The sequence below is a fragment of the Piliocolobus tephrosceles genome, chromosome 21, assembly GCF_002776525.5.
Source record: "Piliocolobus tephrosceles isolate RC106 chromosome 21, ASM277652v3, whole genome shotgun sequence".
Taxonomy (NCBI): domain Eukaryota; kingdom Metazoa; phylum Chordata; class Mammalia; order Primates; family Cercopithecidae; genus Piliocolobus; species Piliocolobus tephrosceles.
Window position 1 is genome coordinate 23,769,184 of NC_045454.1, and position 20,981 is coordinate 23,790,164.

The 20,981-nt window shown below is 57.6% G+C and overlaps 1 protein-coding gene across 2 annotated transcripts in view; it reads left to right on the plus strand.

The window, feature by feature from the left end:
* PEPD (peptidase D) overlaps positions 1 to 20,981 on the plus strand; it is a 135,941-nt gene that overhangs the window by 100,688 nt on the left and 14,272 nt on the right. For both annotated transcript variants that reach the window (XM_023229059.1, XM_023229058.1), the window contains exons 10-12: positions 8,614 to 8,682; positions 10,520 to 10,597; positions 20,434 to 20,582. In XM_023229059.1, the coding sequence (XP_023084827.1) occupies positions 8,614 to 8,682; positions 10,520 to 10,597; positions 20,434 to 20,582 (296 nt within the window). The remainder of the gene's footprint in view (positions 1 to 8,613; positions 8,683 to 10,519; positions 10,598 to 20,433; positions 20,583 to 20,981) is intronic.

Consider the following 20,981-nt stretch of genomic DNA (forward strand, 5'->3'; position numbering starts at 1 on the left):
TGTGAAGGGGAGGAGAGACCTGAAGCTGGAGAGAGCATGCTATGGCTCTCTGGGGTGGACACTCCAGACAGAGAGAAAAAACTGATGCAGTGGCCTGGTGGGAACTTGCCTGGCAGTTCCAGGAGCAGTGAGGAGTTCGACTAAGAAGACAAGACATGACGGGGGAGTAAGGGGGAGGTGGGCTGCCGATGGGAAGCCACGGTTGGTGTGAGCAGAGGAGTCATGTGATTCTACTTAAGTTGTGGAAAGATCCGTTTGTGGAACACACTCTTTAGGGAACAAGGGCTGAAGCAGGGCGGCCAGCCAGACCACCATCACCATTCACCGTCCCCAGCCACCGTCGCCATCCCCGAGGGAGAGAGAACCATGGCCTGCACCAGGGAGGGAGCCGTGGTGGTGGAGAAAAGTGGTCAGATTCTGCACATAGTGACGGCATTAAAAATAAAAATAGGCCAGGCACAGTGACTCACACCTGTAATACCAGAGCTTTGGGAGGCCGAGGTGGGAGGATTGCTTGAGCCCAGGAGTTCCAGACCAGCCTGGGCAACATAGTGAGACCCCGATCTCCACAAAACATAAAAAAATTGAGCTGGGCATGGTGGTGCATGCCTGTAGTCCCAGCTACTCAGGAGACTGAAGAGGGAGAATCACTTGAGCCCAGGACTTTGAGCCTGCAGTGAGCTATGATTGCACCACTGCACTCCAACCTGAGCGACAGAGTGATACCCTTTCTCTAAAAATAAAAATGAAAAACAAGAATAAAAAGTACATACATGTATCTGTTGATAAGGAAAATGTTTAACAAGAATCTTCAGTGGGTCAGCCCAGCCCCTGCACTGGACCGGGTGAGGTTGTTTGTCCTTGCAGACTTGTTTCAGCCCAGTTTGGGTCCCATTCACAGGTACGGAGGGGAGGAAGTTTCAGGACAATGATCACGTAGATACGACTACTCAGAAAGCCTGTCGGACTTTGTCTATAAAGCTGACCCCCCCCCAAAACCCTGTGACACAGCATTTCTACTCCTGGCTGTTTGCTCAACCAGAGATGCATACATGGGCCCCAAAAGACTGTACAAGAACATTCATGACTGCACTACCCATAATAGCTACGATCTGGAAACAACCCGAATGCTCACCCACAGAAGAGTGGAGAAACACACGGGGGCCCACCCCCGCAGCAGAACACAGGCCAGAAGTGAGAACCAACCAGGGACTGCTGCCACCTAGACGGCTCCACAAACATGAGCAGCGGAAGCAGCCAGCACAAAAGAGACCATATTGTTTGACTCCATTTACATGAAGTTCAAAAACAGGCAAACTAATCTATGGTGATAGGAGTTAGGCTACCCCTGGGGAAGAGAGACCGACCAGGAGCATGGCCAGGCACGCAGGTGTGTGCAGGTTGTGCCGGGCCATTGTGCTGTGTCTGTAGGATTTGGGTTCTTTTCTGTATGTACATCCCACTTCCGTAAAAAGGTGAGTTTTTTTTTTTTTTTTTTTTTTTTTAATTACAGCTTATTTATTTATTTATTTATTCATTTATTTATTTCAAGACAGAGTCTGGCTTTGTCACCCAGGCTGGAGTACACTGGCGTGATCTTGGCTCACTACATCCTCCGCCTCCCAGGTTCAAGCAATTCTCCTGTCTCAGCCTCCCAACTAGCTGGGATTAAGGCACCCACCACCATGCCTGGCTAATTTTTGTATTTTTAGTAGAGACGGGGTTTTATCATGTTGGTCAGGCTGGTCTCGAACTCCTGACCTTGGGTGATTCACCCACCTTGGCCTCCCAAAGTGTTGGGATTACAGGCATGAGCCACCGTGCCCAGCCACAGCTAATTATTTTTAAAATGATTATTAAATACTAATCTGTGTTTATACATTTAAAAAAATGCCTGGAAGGATGTTCAACAAAATATTGGCTAGAGAAGACCTCTGGGTGTTAACATGATCAGTGGCTTTTTTTCTTTGTGCAGAGGATTTCTAAGACTTCTCCACGTACATATAAAACATAAGTATATTACAGTCTGACGAGCCAGAGCTTTGGGGACGGAGAAGGAGATAGAATGTTTTATCCAGTAACTGATCCGAGGAACTCAGAAACTCAACCTAATCAAGCACGTTGAAAATAAAGGGGAAGATTTGTTAATTGAATGTCATGTTATGTCCTCAGTTATGCTTAATACAAGATAGGCAATTTAGAATTCCCAATTATCCAATTAAAATGCTAATTATCTCGTGCTTTGATAAGGCAGCTCTCAGAGAGAGGGTGAGATGCCCCTGTCTGTCGTGTCTCTTCCTCCTGCTGTGACCGCTACCGTCTTGGCCATTGCCCTTGCCTGTGATTGGCGGATCCCCCCCTTCTGGGCGGTGCTTCAGCATCCCAGGCCTTCCCCAGACCCCAGCTCCTGCTTTCCACCAGCTGGCCTGGGGCACCTTCGCCTAGGACTTGGTGGGCCAGTTGTCCTTGCAGACCTGTTTCTGCTCAGTTCAGGCCTCGTGCATGGGTGCGAGGTCAGGGCCCCGGAAGGCATTAGCCATGGCATCACCCACTGCCAGTGTTTATGGAATTGAAGTTTTTCCCTGCATCTTCAGCCTTCACAGCAAGCCCCGAGGTCAGCACTGTTCCAGCCCCCACTTACTGACAGACCTGAGGTTTCAGAGGCATCCGGGTCAAGATCATACGCTTTGCAGTCGGAGACCTTGCATGGACTCGAAGCCCGAACACAGATTCATTGGGTTTCCTGACCCCAACCCGTCATTGTTCTGAGCTGCAGCATCCTCCTCTGTGCAGTGGGAAAATCCCTGAGCCCCCAAAGGGTTGTTGTCATGCTAAATGCTGCAGTTGACTGTTCAGTTTTTCTTACTGGAGCAGCTACACAACCTGCCTCAATTATCAGACTGAGTGGGCAGCAGGGCCTGGATTGGATCAGTCTGCCCACCCCTCCCCACAATGCAGTGCCTTGTGGGATCCCCTGGCAGGAGCTGAGTAGTCAGGGAGAGTGACCTGGGTGGCAGTGGGGTTCTAGGAGCGTGACTTCATCTGACTGGCCATGTGGAGATGGTCCATGCAAGCCCAAGACGCCTGGCCCCATATACCCTGTGACCATGCCGGCTGGCCTTCGGGAAGTCCTGGTAGGAGGGTGTTGCCCCAGGTCAAACAGTCTCTGTCTATAGGCCAGGACTGGGGTGGGAGCAGTGAGAGGAGGGAGTGAGGAGCTCCAGGCAGCAGAGCAAGCTGCTGAAGCCGAGCGCCGCATCTGCGGCAGACAGCTTGTGTCTGATGCTGCCATGTTGGTGCTGGCTACCCGGTGATGCTGACCAGCTAGCACCAGTTTTATTAATCATGCATTTCTGGCTTTAGTCCGAGGCTTCAGGTCAGTCCCTTCTTGGTAACACTTCACGTGAATGCCTCTTGCTCATTTCAGGCACTCGGAGCCTCAGCGGGTGTTCATTCCTAGCTTTCTCTCTGTTTGTCCTCACGCTGGGGCCTGGGGAAGGGGAGGCACGGGACAGCCCCTCAGTTCACTGCCAAGTCCCAGTGCCTGCTCTTTGGGAGACCCACAGGGAACAGTGCTAAAGGAGCCGGGACCCGCCTGGGAGTTGGGACAGAGCCTTGGATAGGTCGCTGGTACCACCCAGGTGGCAATTCCAAGGGTAGGGCTTAGGCGACTTCGCCTGTGCCTTCTGGTGACCCACTTGGTCACCCCAGAGGAAGGGCGTGGAGCAGCTCCCCTCCTTCCATGGGAATTCAAGAAGAATGTAGCACGTGCTTCTGGTTGCATGCAAAAGGAGCTATGCCAGGACTCCACCGGTAGAAACATCCGGTTTTGGCTCCAAGTCCTCCATAGTGGCTGCTCCCACTTTGGGGACCGTAAGACACCCTCTGCTCGGCCCCAGGTGTCTCAGGACGTTCCTTGCAGGACTGCATGGCCCTTATTCCGAAAAGGATTTTCCTTTAGTAACTGGTGTATCACGTTAATTACACAATTATGGTCGTGTATACCCAGAAAATATCGCAGCAATTACCTAAAATAAATGAATGTGAATTATAAGCAACTTAGTGCTGAGACGACTATACACAGCATAACTGCTTGGCCCCAAACATCAGGAGGTACTTCTCAACTCTGTGGCTCTCTCCCTCTTACACGTCCCAGGCCCACCCCGGGAAGGTGGGGACCCGGGGTCAGCTCTGTGAGCGTGTGGGGCAGCCATGAAGGGATGGTGGGCACAGGCGCCCTCTGTCCAGCCACAAGCCTGTCTGTGCGCACGTGTCCCGGTAGCTGGTGCGGAGGACACACCTCCGCATTTTCGCTGGTGAACATTCTGGAGACACTGGGAGTGTGTGGGCCCAGGAAGGACTTCTGTAGAGAACTTGGCTGCCTGGAGGGTGCGGGAGTGGGTGTCCGGGCCGTGGACCTATGCCGATTCTCTTTAGTTTTAAAGGAACAGTCAAGAGGCTGCTTCTCAAAGCCTGGCACGGGATGCCCACGACCTCCTCTCCTGCTGCCTGAGGAGGGATCCCCATTCTCCAGGCTCCCTCCAGGCCTCTGAACAGTGACCACGATGGCTAGGTCACTGTGCACAGAGCTCCTTGGGTGCCAAGCACCATTCTGTATACTCCATGTTACGTTAAATCATTTGACTGACAGCAGCCCTGGGAGGGAGGCACCAGCATCATCCCCATTTTACAGATGAAGAAACTGAGGCACGGAGAGGCCATTCAGCTGGCCGGTGGCAGAGCCAAGATTTACCCTTGAGATTGGTGTTGAGTCCCAGAAGGCTGGGTATGTGGGGCCCAGAGCAGGGAGCCCAGCGCAGGGACTGGGGTGTGGAACAGACTCTCCCCACCTCAGGTTTGTAACCCCATGTCCCGACTACCTGCTTTCCTAAGCCCTCCGCCCAACTGAGGGGGCTCCACCAGCTCTGCCTATTTTTGCTCCCAAGCTCCTATTCCCGGCCCAGCCTCCCCTCTCCACCTCTTGGGTACCTGAGATCCATTGAGGCCCAGCCGGGGAAAGGGAATGATGTGGCCAGGGCCGCCCCTTACACCGCCTCACTGACCTCTTCGGCACCACCCCACCCGTGCTCGAGGCACATAGCTTGGTCGACACTTGCTGCCAGGCAGCCCTTCCACCGCTGTCTGGGCAGCTGCAGCATTTTTATAGGACTGTGGTCCGTCTTCATGTTAGGTGATAAACTTCTGAGGGCAGGAGCTGGGCCGTGTGCCCGGGAGCGCTCCACGGGCTGGATTTGTGGGTCCCAGCGGGAGGCCCAGCGACACGGTCTCTGGGGACCCCATTCCTGCAGATCTGGGTCTGGGAACCTGCCCCCTTTGTCATCTCCTGGCACTGACAGATGTGCCTGCCCCCCTGACACTGCAGTAACTCCATCCACCTCATTATTCACCACTCACGTAGATTCCCCCGGTTGCTTAAGGGCTCTCTCACTTATGCCTGGATACAAGCCTCTTCTACCCGAGTCTTGCCTGGGAGAAATTTATAGGCGAAGGTGTTAGAGGAATGGCCACATAAGGAAAAACAACGGGGCCCACACGGCAGCCAGGATGTCGCTGGCTGGGACTTAGGCAGACCACGGCCTCCTCTCAGCCAATCAGGAAGCCCCTTCCTGCTGCTGGGGAGGAGGTGCACGCTGGGCTTGAGCCTAGCTGGGGTGTGTGCACCACCCCATCCGCCTTCCAGGTGAGCAGGAGGGAGCAGGGGCTGTTAGACCCAGCTGGACCCGGGCTGCATGGGCTGCGCGTGAGTGGCAAATTTATGGACAGAGCCTGCGGAGATGGTTGCCGAGGGGCGGTGGCACTCCTGCCTGTCTTGCTGGCTGCTGCCCTCTGCTGGAGAGCCTGTTTCGGGTGTTAATTATTTTGGGTGGGTAGTAGCTAGCCTGCTCCAGGGATGAGTTGGCTGGACCCCTCCTGCCTCGCACTTGGAGGAGTTGTGATGCTGCCACGGCCATGGCATGTCGGCCATCCGTGGAACAGGCTGTCAGCCTGTCCTCATAGCCCATACACACTTGCTCCTAGTCAACCCAGCACCACTCACTGAGCTCTGGCCCAGAGCTCTGGCCCAGCTGTGCGGGGGCCACACGTTGCCCCCACATCAAGCATGGACCGCAGTTTGGAGCGTCCACCCCTCAGTGCGCACCCCTTGAAGATTAAAACTGTGCCGGGCTCACACGTATCCACAGGCCCCTGTGCTGCCACATCTGCCCAGAACTTGGGTGCCCTTGTGCGTCCACACCCCAAGCCCAAAGTCTGCAGAAAACGTGGGCTCGTTTTGCCCACCAGTTATTGCCACCAAAGCACCAGTGTGTCCTCAAGTTGCATCGGAAAAGGTCATTTAAAACAAAATTCAGGGCTAAAGTCCAGTGTAAAGCGTTTCAGCCTCTTATAGGCTGGCGTGAATATCCAGCACGTGGTGCTCCTCGCTCTTTCCATCTCCTTCCTGTGGAATAGTGTGTGGAGTTGTCAACGTGGCCGGCAAAGGTGACCAGTGTCGGGCCGCACTTCTCAGGTGAAAACTGGGTCAGCCTTTCTTTAGTTTGATGCTTCTGTGAGCTGTGCCTTCGTGAAAGTACTATTTTTTTCTTAAAAAGCAGCAAAGCCATTCAGAGACACTTGTCTCCACTGAGTGAGTGGGTTATGCAGGGGGAAGCTTGCTGCAGGCGAGAGAGCCAAGTTTCCTCACTGCCTGCCCTTTCTGATTTTTTTTATTGTATTGATTGATTGATTTTTTAAGAGATGGGGTCTCACTGTGTTGCCCAGGCTGGTCTTGAACTTCCGGCCTCAAGCAGTCCTCCAACCTTGGCCTCCCAAAGTGCTGGGATGACAAGTGTGAGCCACTGCGCCCGGCCTGCCTCTCCTTTGTTGTAGAATATGTGAGTTCCTCTGCACATGCGGATGGCATCTCTGTCCCTCTGCCTGTCTTTTCTGAAGCCAGCCAGTCCCAGTGCAGCCTGTGGTTGTCTGCAGGTCACTTGTCCCACAGGGGCCCTCTGTCCCCATCACATTGAGAATGACCACGTGACCCCTGAGGTTCACTTCTGTCGGTGCAGGACCACATCTCCCAAAGCCAAGGGAGCACCCCTGTTCGACGGCGTCGGTCAGGCCTCTTCTTGGGCTGTCTGGGAGGGCGCCACAGAGGTGTGCAGTGGCTTCTGAGGCCGCCTCTCTGGCCTGACACACAGGGCTTGCCACATGGGGCACTGGCCTTGCCCGCCTTGGTAGGAACGTGCCTGGACTGTGGCGAAACTCAGCGCTGAGACTCCCAGGAGCGAGGTGGAAGCGGCCTCCTGAGCGCTTGCACCACCAATTCTGGGGGCGGCTGAGGAGGGGAGCGTGTGGCTTCCTTGCCTCCCTGGCAGTTCCTGAAATCCTTTATTTTCAGGAAATATTTCACTCGCAGATACCCAATTATCCTGTGAGGTTTGGAAGGCAAGTCTGAAAGCCGATTGAATCTACCACAGCCATTCCTGCTTAACAACTGCTTAATACCCAATCATGACAATTATACGTAATTTGTGTTGACAGTGCCTAGAAAACGAAACTCCCCCGTATGGACGTTCTCTAAGGCAGGCCCAGAACGTGCAGGGCAGGACTGCCACGTGGCGTGCCCTTGGGCAGCCGCAATGACTGCCCTGGTGGGGGGTGGGCGGGTGGGGGCCACCTGGGCCTACCTCACCTGGTGGCAGATGGACCAGCTGTGGTCTGGCAGGAAAGCTATTGCCGAGGCCTCAGGGAGGGGGTGAGAGCAGCTCCCCACCACCACACCCCTCACCAGCTGGGTTCTGCAGAGGAAGACCAGGGCAGAATGACTCAGTCCCTTGGAGCTCAAAGACCCATGCAGCGACTGCACTACCATCCGCCGTCCTAGAGGCCTCCCCGGTGCTGGCTCTGATCTCAGCCTGGGGGCCGGGGCTTGTCTTTCTCTCCAGACTTGGCTGTGGCCCCACCTGCTCAGGGTGGGAGCTTGTGGAGGGGGCCCAGCGAGCCTGTGGCTCGTTCCAAGGAGGGAGAAGCGGGATGTGTGCCCCAGGCCTTGCCTCTCCCACATCCCTGAGGACCACCCTGCCCTGCCCCACCTGCAGGAGGCCCGTCCCTCACCCCTTCTGCCCACAGGTCCTGTGCCCTCTCCCCGGGTGAGCACAGGCTGTGCATCCAGCCCCTCCTGGCAGGGTGGGTGGTGGCCACTGGGCACGGAGTCATAGTGAATCACTTCCTCCAACTCTGCAGAAATGTGTGACCTCTGCCCCAGCCCGGCTTCCCCCAGGGCCCAGGCTCCAGAAGTCCCATCTGTCCTGATGTGCCTGGGAAGCCACTCGCCATGGCAGGGGAGGCTGGCGAGCTCCTCCAGCAGATGGCTGTGCCCTGCTGGGCCCCCAGCTTCCCCGTCACTCCACACTGACCTCTGAGATTCTGCAGCCTGTGACTGACCCCCAGGCTGTAAGCCTCACAGACTCACACTGAGAGTTTGGACCATTTTGGGGCCACAGCAGGGGAGGACATGGGCCGAGGGCCTTCCCTTGGGGTTCATGGGGCTTGTGGAGTGGGGTGTACCTGCTCTGATGCCCCCACCCTAACGCATCTCTCCCCCTGCAGCCTCTTCGAGCACTACTGCTACTCCCGGGGCGGCATGCGCCACAGCTCCTACACCTGCATCTGCGGCAGGTAAGCGGGGCACCCTGGCTCCCCTGGGGGTGACCAGTGGGAGGAGGTGGGGCAGTTAGTAAGTGGGGGGCTCCACCATCCCCCAGCTCAGCCACACTTGCTCACTCACATGCCCACACCAGTGCCCGGCCCAAGCTTGGAAGTTGCTCCTTGCTCCCAAGACTCCAGGAGCTGAGGTGACCTCTGCCTGAAGGACCTGGCACTGGATGAAGGAGGGGGCATGGCTTGCCCACTGCAGAGAGGCTGCTTGGCACCCCCTCCCTCCTGTCCCCAGCTGGTCAGCACAGCAGCTAAGCACAGGAAGGCCACTCCTCCACATGGGCACACATAGAGCGTGTGGGGACCGGGCTGTGAGCTCAGGCTGGGCAGCTTCTGCGTGCAGCAGGGGTGGAGTGTGGAAGGGTCAGTGCAGGAAGCGGTGGCAGTGTGTCTGTGTGTGGGTGTGGCTGCGTGGGGACCAGTGCTGCTATATGTGGGTGTGCATGTCACTGTTGGTGTGCCTGCTCATGGCACATGGTGGCGAGGGGCAGGGCTCTGTGTGGGTGTGTGTGTGCTTGGGTGTGTGCCATCAACACATGGCTGGGTGTGCTTGGAGGCACACACATGGTAGAAATGACCGTGATACGGGATCACTGCCATGCTGTCCAGGCTGTGCACAGCAGCGTGTGTCCCTTTGGGTGTGTCTGCCCCTACATACATCCTGGCTGTGGGCGTGGCCCCCTCGTCTCCTGGGCTCTCCCAGCCAGTCTCGCTGCTTTCTGCCCGGGCTCTGCCCCCCGATTCTGGCCCCTGCCCCGCCAGGATGGAGCCGGGCAGCTCTGCCAGCGTGCACGTCCCTGACACATGAATAATACATGTGAACATCTCAGTCCTTGGAAATGTTCTCCTCTGGTGGATGGAGAGAAAATCATTATTTCTACTTTTCTGATTCCCGAGGCTCCTGAGCAGGGCCATAAATATTACACCCAGGTGGGATTTTTTTCCCCCACTTTGGACAGACTTAAGTCCTTTTTTTCTTAAAGGCATCGCTCATTAGGGAAGCCACCGCGGGCAGAGGAGCGAGGAGCCTCTTGGTTTCCTGTCTCTCCAGCCGCTCAGGATGCCAGGGCGGCGCCAGGACAGCCGGGGCCCTTTCCACAGGCCCTCTCCCCTTTGGCTACCAGGAAAGGAGGGCTTCCATAGGGCCCTTCTTCAGGCCCAGGAACTGCTGTTTTCTCCCTTTTTGCTCTTTTTTTAATTTAAAGACAGGGTCTCCCTCTTTTGCCCAGGCTGGAGTGCGGTGGCATGATCATAGCTCACTGCAGCCTCCACTTCCCAGGCTCAGGTGATCCTCCTAGCTCAGCCTCCTGAGTAGCTGGGAATGACAGGTGTGAGCCACCACACCTGGCTAATTTTTTTGCATTTTCTGTAGAGGTGGGATTTCGCCATGTTGCCCAGGCTGGTCTCGAACTCGTGGGCTCAAATGATCCACCCGTCTTGACCTCCCAAAGTGCCGGGATGACAGATGTGAGCCACCACACCCAGCCCATTGCTAAGCTTTACGTGTGCTCCACATGGTGCCCACATCCCAGCCCAGAGGGCAGCTGCCTAACCATGCTTTCAGCTGGCAGGCTCTGCCACAGACTGAGGCTGGTTGCCAGCCATGTGGCTGCGGGGTGACAGGGCCACCATGTTCCCCAGCCTTCCCTCTGGCTGTGGATCTGGTCCAGCCACGCCTGGGCCTCTGCTGGAGGTAGGGATAGTACTGCCCATGGGCAGGGGATTGGGCATCCATCCCCTCCTCCAGAGCCTGCTGCATAAGGATGGGCTTTGATCACCCTCCCCTGGCTCCTTGCAGTGGTGAGAACTCAGCCGTGCTGCACTACGGACATGCCGGGGCCCCCAACGACCGAACGATCCAGAATGGGGACATGTGGTAAGTAGGGCCACTGGCCCTGGCTCTCTGTGTGAACAGCCAGGCCAAGGTTGGACTCAACTTCAAGATGGACCAGAAGCCTCTGGGTCCCTGTCCTGAGGGGGCTGACCACAGCAAGTCCCTGGGCTTCTTGGCCCAGACTTCTCTGCCAAGGCCATCGGCCTGCGTGGTGCCTTCTCCAGGGCCAAAAGCCTGCACCACCCCAGGGAGCACTGAGAGAGAGGGCGCAGGAGAGGGGCCCCCCACCGATGGTTTCCTGTGGGCCCTGGGATTGTGGGCTCTCTGAGGGTGCCTGAACCATCCCCAGCCTCTGCCCAGGCTGTCCTCTCCGTTTAGGGGGCATCACGCTCACATCTTTATGTCTTGGTCTGGAGCTGGGAAGACCCCAGGGAGCCTCCCACGCTCTGAAACCTCCCATCCTGCTGCTGCAGGAGCCCATGGCCTATGCGGCCCTGCATTCAGCAAATCGGCGGTGCTGACCTGCGGCTGTGTGCAGGGCTTTCCTGAGCACGATTTGCTGTGCTCACAGCTCTTCACAGAAGCCATGACAAGGAGATGTGGGCAGGCCCTGCGGCCTCCGCCCCTCGGGTAGGCTCTTCTCTCATTGGAGGACTTGCAGTCCTACCCACAGCCCCTCAGTGTTCAGGACAGAGCAGCTGGGCTGCCCCAGGGCGGGGAAGGGGTATGTGAGTACCTGTATCCTGGCCCCTGCTCAGTCCCTCCACATTCTTTGCCTGTCCCCTGCATGTCCAGATGTCAACCAGGGCCAGCCTAGGCAATGCAGAGCTCCTGAGAGCTGCCCCAATGCTGGGACCGTGGCTCTGTCTTGGTCCTGGTCCTGGTCCCACGCAGGCCCTGTCTTGGCTTCCAGACATTTCACCGTAGTCACTGACCAGCAGAGGAGGTGCCTTGTCCCCCCTGGTTCTTTGGTGCCCTTTCTTCTATGGTGGATGCACCTGAACAAGCCTCCCGCAGAGCCCTCTGCCCCCCAGCAGTGTGGCATGTCCTCTCAGGCCTGCGTCGTGCCCGGCTGGGCTGCCTCCGCCTCCCCATCAAGGAGCCATCCCAATGTGCCAGCTCCTTCAGCAGGAGTTCCTGCGATGGCTGCTTACGGGCTGGACCCCGCCTCACCCTACGGCAGGTAGTGGTGGGAGCCCATCCCCAAGAATCCCCAGACATGACCACTGAAGGACAGGAACATACATGCCCAGACCTACGGACAGACGACCAGCTGCCCAGAGAGCCACCGAGCGTTGAGCTGTCAGGGCCGAGTATTTGCGGGAACACACTGAGTCTCGGGGTCCTCCCTGCCCTTGGGCACATGGCCCGCTGAGACTGCCTGGGCTCCCTGCTCACCCAGGTCCATAGCTGATGAGCTGTTCCAGCTCGAGCCACGCTGACAGGAGCCCAGCTCGCCCTTGGGTGGGGCCAGCACATGCCGCAGCAGTAGGGCTGTGTTAGGAACGCGGCAGGTTGAGGGGGCAAACGGAGGCAGGCCGGTGGAACTGCTGCCCACTGCACGCTGGGTCTCAGTGGACTCCCTGGCCTGCCCGACAGCACTGGCTCCATGGATCCTGGTTCAGTCTGGCACCACAGTGAGCCCCACAAATGGTGGGGCTGGGTACCCACCATGCACGGGGCTGGGAGGGTCAGAGCAGAGCTCAGCTCTCTTCCTCCACGTAGCCTGGGGACCCAAGGTGACCGGGCCCTCCCTCTGCGTCTCTGTGGATTTTTTCACCCGCTCCTCACCCTGATCCTGCAATGTAGGCACCTCACCCCATGTGTGGGCCAAGGAACTTGGACACAAGGAGGGCACCAGGCCCAGTTGAGGCCAGAGGCACTTAGGGAAGGAATTGGCAAACTCAGACTTGGCTCAGCAGGGGACTAGAGCAGGAGAGGGTGGCAGCCCTGCCCCCATACCGTGGACGCACCAGTGGCTTCAGAGACCACCTGGCCTCCTCCTGAAACTTTTCTTTTTAAGACACAGTCTTGCTCTGTCTCCCAGGCTAGAGTGCGGTGGCACAGTCATAGCTCATTGCAGCCTCGAACTCCTGAGCTCAATTGATCCTCCCACCTTAGCCTCCCAAGTAGCTGAGACTATAGGTGCAAGCCACCATGCCCAGTGAATTTTTTTTATTTTTAATATTAAAAAGACAGGGTCTCACCATGTTGCTCAGGCTGGTCTGGAATTCCTGGGCTTAAGTGATCCTCTTGCCTCAGCCTCCCAAAAGTGCAGGGATTACAGATGTGAGCCACGGTGCCCAGCCCTGAAACCTTTTCTGACGCTCTTTAACCCTGTAGCCCATTCTGGCTGGGCCAGGAGGACAGGACATGGGAACCCAGTCTCAGGGCAGAGGCAGGGACCCAGCCACACCAGTGGATCCCCACAGTCCAGGGGGCACTTCTGGGTGGCTGGAGAGCCCTGTGCCAAAGCCACGTGGCCATGAGCTTTCCTCCTCTGTGGGCTCAGCACACCCCAGAGGAAGTGGCTGCTTGCTCCTTTATGACCCTCTTTGTCTGCCCCAGAGAGAGTCCTCACCCTGTGAGAGGCTAATCCCAGATGCTGTGGCCTCGGCCCTCTGGGACAGCACATGGCACCTGCATCTCCCGGCTGCAGCTGTAAAGGCAGGAGTGATCCGAGGATGTTAATGCCAAGGCCAAATTGGTGATTTGATTTTTCTAGTGCTGACTTTGAAATGTAGCCAGTAGAATAATTATGAGTTTATTGTAGTCAATTTATTATGCAGCATTTAGAACAACATGTTTTGTTGATTACTGCTACTGCCAGATTGCTGGCAGCATTTATAATCCATTGTTGTATTGAAATTGATCTGCCAAGCGCCTACTGCGTTCGGTAAATAATAAATCACTCTGTTATCCCAACATAAAAGCCACGATACTTCATCCTAAGGTATGAAACTAAAGCATGAACCCAGCATAGAATTCCCCCTGAAGCCGAGCGCCTCCCAGAGCAGTGCACCTGCTGCAATGGCCTGCTCTGGGTTTTAGTCCTTTGGCTGGGTGAAGATACCCCAGAGATATTTTAGCTTCTAGGAATGGGATTTTGCAGGGAGTCAGAGCTGGTCCAGGGCAGCCAGATTATACAGCTATACTGGAGAAGGGTTGGGAGTACTAAGGGAAGGCCAGCCTTTTCCATTCCTCTCTCCACAGTCCCAGATATGAGCACTCCCCCAGCACTCACGCACATGGATACACACACAGGGAGCTGACCGAGGCCGTGCTGCGTGGCAGTGATCACAGGACAAGCCCCTGCCTCCCTGTCTCACAGTGGCCACCTAGCACAGCGTGGGCCCTCTTCGAGCAAGAGCGGCAGCCCCGGTGTCCTCACTGAGCTGGGAAGGCCAGGCCCTGATGCCTACTTCCAGCAGCTGCTTCTGCAGCACAGGCTGGAGGTGCGAGCCACAGGCAGAGCTTGGACCAGGCCTGGTTTATTCTCAGACAGCTCCCGTCCCATGGGAGGGAGCTGTCCTGTTCTGTGTCTTCAGCCCAAAAGTGTCCTCCATGATGTGTGCCAAGTGGGGTTTGGGGTTGACTAGGCCCCCCCTCCCACTCCTCCATCCTTTACCCTTCCAGCAGCTTCCCTGGAGCTAGGCTGAGTTCACTGTTGGCCACAGTCATGGCCCGAGAGGGCCTGTGATCCAGACACCCTGGTTTCTCCTTCAGGTCAGGCTTGTCAGCCAAGGACTGAGACAGACATACTGAGGGCCGTCCCTTTCCCCCAGCCAGCCAGCCAGCCCCAGGCCCCTTCACACTTCTCTGGGCACAATCCCGCCCCACCCGCTCGAATGCAGGCAGGGGTGAGGGGTGGGACTTTGTGGTGGCTGCACACCCTCTCGGCCTGGTTCAGAGCCAGGCGGCCCTGTGTGGGGCCTGTAGCCACCAAGCCTCTGGGGTTTTGCTGTTGTTCTCAGAGCCTTTGCCTGCTGCGACCCTCGGGTTCACCATGAACCCCATCTCCAAGTCACTGTATCAGAGGGGCCATTTGCTGCTTTTTGTTTTCCTTTTTAAAGCACCCGGGCAGACCTTCAAGAACAGGGTTACAAAAGCGCAGCACGCCTGCTAATTAACTTTCAGCACAGTCACACGGAGCGAGGCGCCTGAGGTCACTGAGGCCTTTCCTAAGTGGGAGGCCCCAGAAGACCCCTCCCCACTCAGTCCAGCCCCTAGCAGGACTCATCCCCCTGCTCCTCCTGGTCATCTTCTGAGCCCCTGTGTGCTGCCCCTTCCTTCCACAAACAGCCCGGGCTGTGGGCACCAGAGCCACTGCAGGCCAGCACGCTTTGCAGCTGGGGCAGGGGGCGCATGGTCCATGATTCCGGGAAGCAGTGCGCCCAGAGAGGGCCCACCCCTCGCAGCACTTCGGGCCTGAGGCCGCCCCAGGTCCCAGGCAGGCTCACCCCACAGGGCAGAGGTGGAGGACTCTGGTTGGGAAAGCAGCTGGGACACTCCTGCCTCCCTCACTTCTCAGGTGGTGTGGGTTGGGGGGCGGGCCTTAACCTACCGTGGCCCCTCGCAGAGTTTCTAGAGCACGTGTCCCAGAATGCCCCAGGCCTTGGTTGCCCCAGTCAGGATGCAGCTGGTGGGCAGTGAGCCGGTCCTTCCAGCACTGGCCAGAAGAGGGCAGCATTGTCTCAGGATGGTAGGCCAGGCCTCACCCCTGCTGGATCTGGTCTTCCGTGTTGCTACTGGGCGTGGGGGGTGGGTGGCCAGCCTGACTAGGCGGAGACACCTGTGCCAGCCCTCACACTCAGCAGCCACCAGTGCCCTCTTCCCCTCCTTCCCTGTCTAGATAATGGCGAGCCCTCATCTCTGCAGGCTGTGGGGTGCCCGCTCACCCAGGACCTCAGCAGCCACCTTGGCCTCACATGGGCCCTGTAGCCTGGGATGCGGCGAGCCTACTCACTCCTGCTGTCTACTCAGCCTGCGTCTGTCTGCCACCATCGCGCTGCAGCCCCCACAGGTGGCAAGCTCCTGACGACCCCCTCGCCCTGCTCCACCTGGGGCCCAATACCTTAGTGAGCTCCAGAGTAGTGTTGCCCCCAGGCCTGCTCTTTGCTGCCTGGCCCATCCCAGCCCTCCCCCACCGCCTTCCTATTTCCTCCGAGGGAGGCTTGTTGTCACCAGCCAGCCCTGCCCTGAGCACTCTGCAGTCTTAAAGACATGCTCTTGGGGGCCACAGAATGCCTTCAGGAGGGTCCACACCCACAGGCGTGGCTGTTCCATCCCATCCCAGTTAGCAGCATGCTCTCCATTCTCACCCGTCCTCGTACACATGGACAGGCCTGGTTATGAGCTGACACCTGCCCATGCGTTTTCAGTTTGTCTCTTGTTTGTGCTTTGTGGCTGCACCCTCAGCTGATGTCATGACCCACAGCTTGAACAGCACTTGTCCAGACAGCCCGGGTGCTCCCAGACATCATGAGACACTGGTCACCAAAAAAAGCAAAATGCAGCATGTGCTGTGCGTGTGACTCTCCCTCCTGCCTGCCAAGGCCACTGCCCTGACGCCCGGGCCTCACCCCACTGTGCTTTCCTGGCAGCTGTCCTTGTGTCTCACCCACCTCTCGACAAGACACCCCACAGTGCTCTTCTGGGACCCTGGACCCTCGCTGGTGCCTTGCCTCTGTCCATGTCATGTATAAAACGGCAATGCCAGTTCCCACCGGACACCCAGGAGGCCCACAGCATGCAACTGCTCCTGTCACCCACCGCGTGCACCAGGGATTGCTGGCTCTGGGTACCAGAAGCTGCTGCTGTCGTGGGCTGGTGGCACGGGCAGCTTTCCTGTTTGCCCAGGCCCTGGAGGAGTGGCCATCACATGGGAAGGGAGCAGAGATGCCCAGGAAGGCACTGGAGAGAGGTCCCCTTGGTGGGTTAGGCCATGGCACGAGGAGCCTCAAGGACTCCGAGTGGTGGCCTTTGCCCCTGCTGGCCATGCTTGGAGCTTGGCACTCCATGGAAGGCCTGGCTAGGAGCAGGCAGCCAGTCCATGCACCCTGGAGACCACAGCTCGCCGCCGTGTCTGCAGGGGCCGCCCACTGCAGCAGACGAAGGGAAAAGTGACCCGTACGCCTTCCTTTCTGTCTCACACTGAGGAGAAGCAAGGGCTTCCTGCTGCTCAGAAATCCCCCAGCCTGGCCTGGGACACCGACCGGGGCAGCTGCACATCGGAGTCTGAAATGCTGCTGCAGCCCCGAACATGAGCGCGTGTAAAATGTTGGATTGAACAGCTAAGAGCTGTGCCACTACTCAGGAGATTCAGATGAAACTGCAAACCAAGTCCAAAGTGGCTCTCATATAAACATTGCAGCATTTCCCCCAGAAAACTGTTCCCAAGCCTTCTGTCACTGGCCGACCCGTCTTGGAGGCCTTCTGCCTGTGGGCTGGCGGGTCCCTGCAGTGGGGCCCAGGGAGGGTCTGGGTGGGCCAATGGTGGCAGGTAGCCCGGGCCCAGAGCTACCGAGAAGGAGCCAGAAACAGAGCCCTTAGAACACATGTGGGGAGTGAAACGCCAGCACGTTGCTTGGAGATGCGTCCTGTCTCCCAGCTGTCTTGTATTATCACAGACTCACTTGGCCAAAGATGGTAGGGTCCCCAGACAGCCAGGAAGGAGGGATCCTGCGTTCCTGTTCTCGATTGAGCCAACGTATGACCGAATTCTCCATTGTCAGTTTGCATTCAGAGGATGGATGAAGTGGACACAGAGGAGCGGGAGGGAGATGATTTATCAAAGCCATGGCTTTTGTCCCTGGATTCCAGAAAAGCTTGCATCTGAATAACTTATGTGTGTAGAAACTCTGGGGGGTTTTTTTTTTTTTTTTTTTTTTTTTAAAGGCAGAAAAAGATAGGGAACTGAGAGGAGCACGAAAATAGACTTCAGCTCCGTACCGGAGCCTCGCTGGGCGGGATGGAGCTGGCTGGTTGGGTGTATACTTCCCTCTCCAGAAAGCGGATCATTTTCAAACAAAAAATGCAGTTACAGTCTTCTACAGGCTGGAAGATAAAGTCAAGCTGGCGGATGATATCCAGGCACCCACCATCCCATGTTCTTTCTGCTTTGCTGGCGAGAGTTTGGGGAACTGGGATCCGAGTCTGGGCTGCACTGGAGAACAGTCTTGTTTTTATACTCCTAGATGATTCCATCATTTGGGGTATTCTTGTGGGCTTCCCGTTTTTTGTGTGTGTTTTGTTTTGTGTGTGTGTGTGTGTGTGTGTGTGTGTGTTTTTTGAACAATGCTTCAGTTTCTGCTTTTTCTTTTGTATCAGCACAGTCCAGTAGGACTTTCTGCCCTGGCTGCTGCTGCAGGTCACCTTCTGATTTGGCGCCTCCTAGGAATCCGTGTCCCCCATACTCCTGGCCTTGTCCTCTCTGCCCAGGCTATTCTTGCATGTTCTAAAACCAACAATCCACAAACCATTTTTCTTGGTCAACGCTGGGGAACCTAAATGAAAACGCTTAGCTGTCCCCAGGCAAAACTGGGCTATGGTCCATACGGCTCCACTTCCCACTGCTGGCCCCAAGAGGACACAGAGCTACAGCAGTGGGAGGGTCCCATTTTACAGATGGAAAAACTGAGAGGCCCTGAAGGCTGAGCGTTGCAGCCGGGATCAAAGAACCCATTGCTGGACTCCAAGTTGTTTACCCTCCTGACTCAGGGCTTTCCTGGACCCGTGATCCGAGCCTCAGTTTCCCTTCAGTTTAGAGCTTCCATGTGCCCTGCCCTCCTGGCCAGCCATGGGGAAGCCTAGGCCCTGTGCAGGAGTAAACTTCCAGGAAGTTGTTGGCCCAAGCAGCCCACTGCATCTAGAGATCCTGTGACTTTGACCCACCCTGAAGCTCCCTGTTGTGCAGGCGGGGCTCCTCCCCAGCCCTGAGAGTCACCTGAGGTGCTGTCTGGACCTTTCTGCCCTGTTGACACTGCTTATGGTGTTTTGCAATCAGAAAAGACAGGAGATTAAAAAGTGCCCGGCTGGGGACTTTGGATTTCAGCAAAGCGCCCTGGCCGTGCATTCAAGTTTTTCCTTTAGAAATCTGCCTCCGTGGGGTGGCTGATGCTGCCTGTCCGGCCACGTGGCCCTGCTCCTTGCTCCACATAGGGCCAGGGTCCTCCACTCCCTGGCTCCCTCCCATGGGACAGGACCCCCCACAGGCAGGCACATAGGCAACTTCTGGAATGTTTGTGGAGCGGCTGTGTTTACCGTGAGAGCTGGGATTTGGGTGAAAGGCCCTCATGATGGAAGCCACGGCTGTGTCCCTGGCCTCAGACTTGTCGGGACTCACGTGGCTACAGATGGACCCCATGGGAAGCCCAGAGTGGAGCTAAAGAGGGGCGGCTGCACTTGGCCCTCCTGGCTCTGGTTCTGGACCCTGCAGCCATGGTGGGTTCTGGTCCTAGGGCTGGACCAGCTTCCCCCAGCTAGGGTCGTCACCATCAGCATCATGACTTGGCCATGACCTGTGAAGGGGCTGGTGGACCTGAGGGTTCCGCTCTGTGTCTGCTGCCTGCAGCCTCCCGAGGTGCCTAGGTGGGACGGGATGGAAAGGGGCACCACCTGTGCCCCTCAGCCCCTCAGCCAGACCCAGCCTTGTGCACCTGGGCTGCTTCCGGGAAGTCCTGGGAGGCAGGTTTGGATCCAGCAGCCTTTCCCACATCCTGTCCCTTACACACCACAGGATGAGTGGGAGGCTGCTTCCCTGCCGTTGCCCAGAAAGGGCCCCGAGGTCCTCTGCACAGCAAGGACAGGCCCTGCTCCTCCCGGGCCCTGCTGTGCCAAGGGTCCCTCTGACGGGGCATCCAGAGGGCTACCCCAGCCACCGTCCTCCTGCCTCAGCAGGCCTCCTGTCATCTATCGCACGCCATCTGTCCCATGCCGTCCTGCCTCTCTGCTGGCCCCCAGGCCCCTCCCATCCTGGACAGCCAGCACCTCTGCCCCATTCTTCATGCCCCTGCCTGCATCCTGCTGGTCTCTGCGGCCGCCGGAGGGTGCCAGGGTGCAGGAGGACAGGGTGAGGGGCCCACCTGGCTTCCAGGGGCGTGTGGCCAGCAGGCCCTGGGAAAGCCTTGCTGGACATGAGGCTGGCTGTCACTTCCTCCCCTCCCCTTGGGCCCTGGCAGAATATGTCCGTCCCACCCTCTTGGGTAGAGGGGTAGTATCGGGCACACCCCTCCAGCTGGGGGGCCCCAGAGCTGCAGCAGAGCTAGAGGCCCTAGCCGCCGACTGAGTTTCCACCCAATGCTCTGGGTCCCAGAAGAAGCAGGTGGTGCAATTCAGTCCCCGAGTTCTAGCCCGTGCATCCCACCCAGGGCCCCTGCCCAGCCCCCTCCTCTTCTTCACACAAGCACGGCCTCAGCCTGTGCTCTTTGCCGGGTGCAGAGAGACCCTGGGAGGGCCTGTTGGGGTGCCAGGTGGAGGCCAGGCAGCGGGCGGGGTCCTGGGGCATCTCTGCCTCCTTAGTTCTCCAAGCAAGTCTCCACGGCTGAGCTGTCAGAGGCCAGGCCACGGGGGCAGGGGTCATCTGCATAGGACAGCCCCACTCCCCTCAGCCTTGCCTGCCCAGGCTGACCCCTGAACCCCTTTTTCCCTGGAAGACACAGGTCTTCCAGGATGGCTTCGCGTTTCTTTACTGTCCACGCACCCGTGGGAGACACCAGGTGGCAGTTCCCCACACCAGTCTCATTGTGAGGGGGAGTAGCCTCTGCTGCATCCAGGACCCGGGCCAGCTGCCCTCGAGTCCAGGGCAGGCGGGGAGCGGGAAGGGTAAGAGGGGTGGTGGCGCCCCAGTACTCACCTGCCCTGCCCTCCTATCTCCGCAGCCTGTTCGACATGGGCGGTGAGTATTACTGCTTCGCTTCCGACATCACCTGCTCCTTTCCCGCCAACGGCAAGTTCACTGCAGACCAGAAGGCTGTCTACGAGGCGGTACTGCGGAGCTCCCGCGCCGTCATGGGTGCCATGAAGCCAGGTGAGCAGCAGGGCAGTGAGGGGAGGCACACCTAGCGTGGTGTTGGGGGCGCTGCTGTGTGGCAGGTGCCTGCAGGAACTGGGCCTGCGTGGCACGACTTGAATCTCTCCACGCTCCGGATGCTTAGTCCCTGAGTTTCCAGTGGTCTCTCCTAGGAAATAGAGCTGACCACCAGGCAGGGACAGACAGAACCGGGAACTGGGGACTCAGGCCAAGGCCCCCCCATCTGGTGGCCTCAACCTGCACATCTCCACTGGCCGCCAGCACACCAGCCTGTCTCCTTAAGTGGAGTGTACTCCAGGGAGGGCTCAGCCCACTTTGGACGCTGGCATGGGGTCAGAGCAGGTTCAAGTCCCGCCCAGCGCTCTGTGGTCTTGGGTGGAAAGCCCTCCTCTGGGT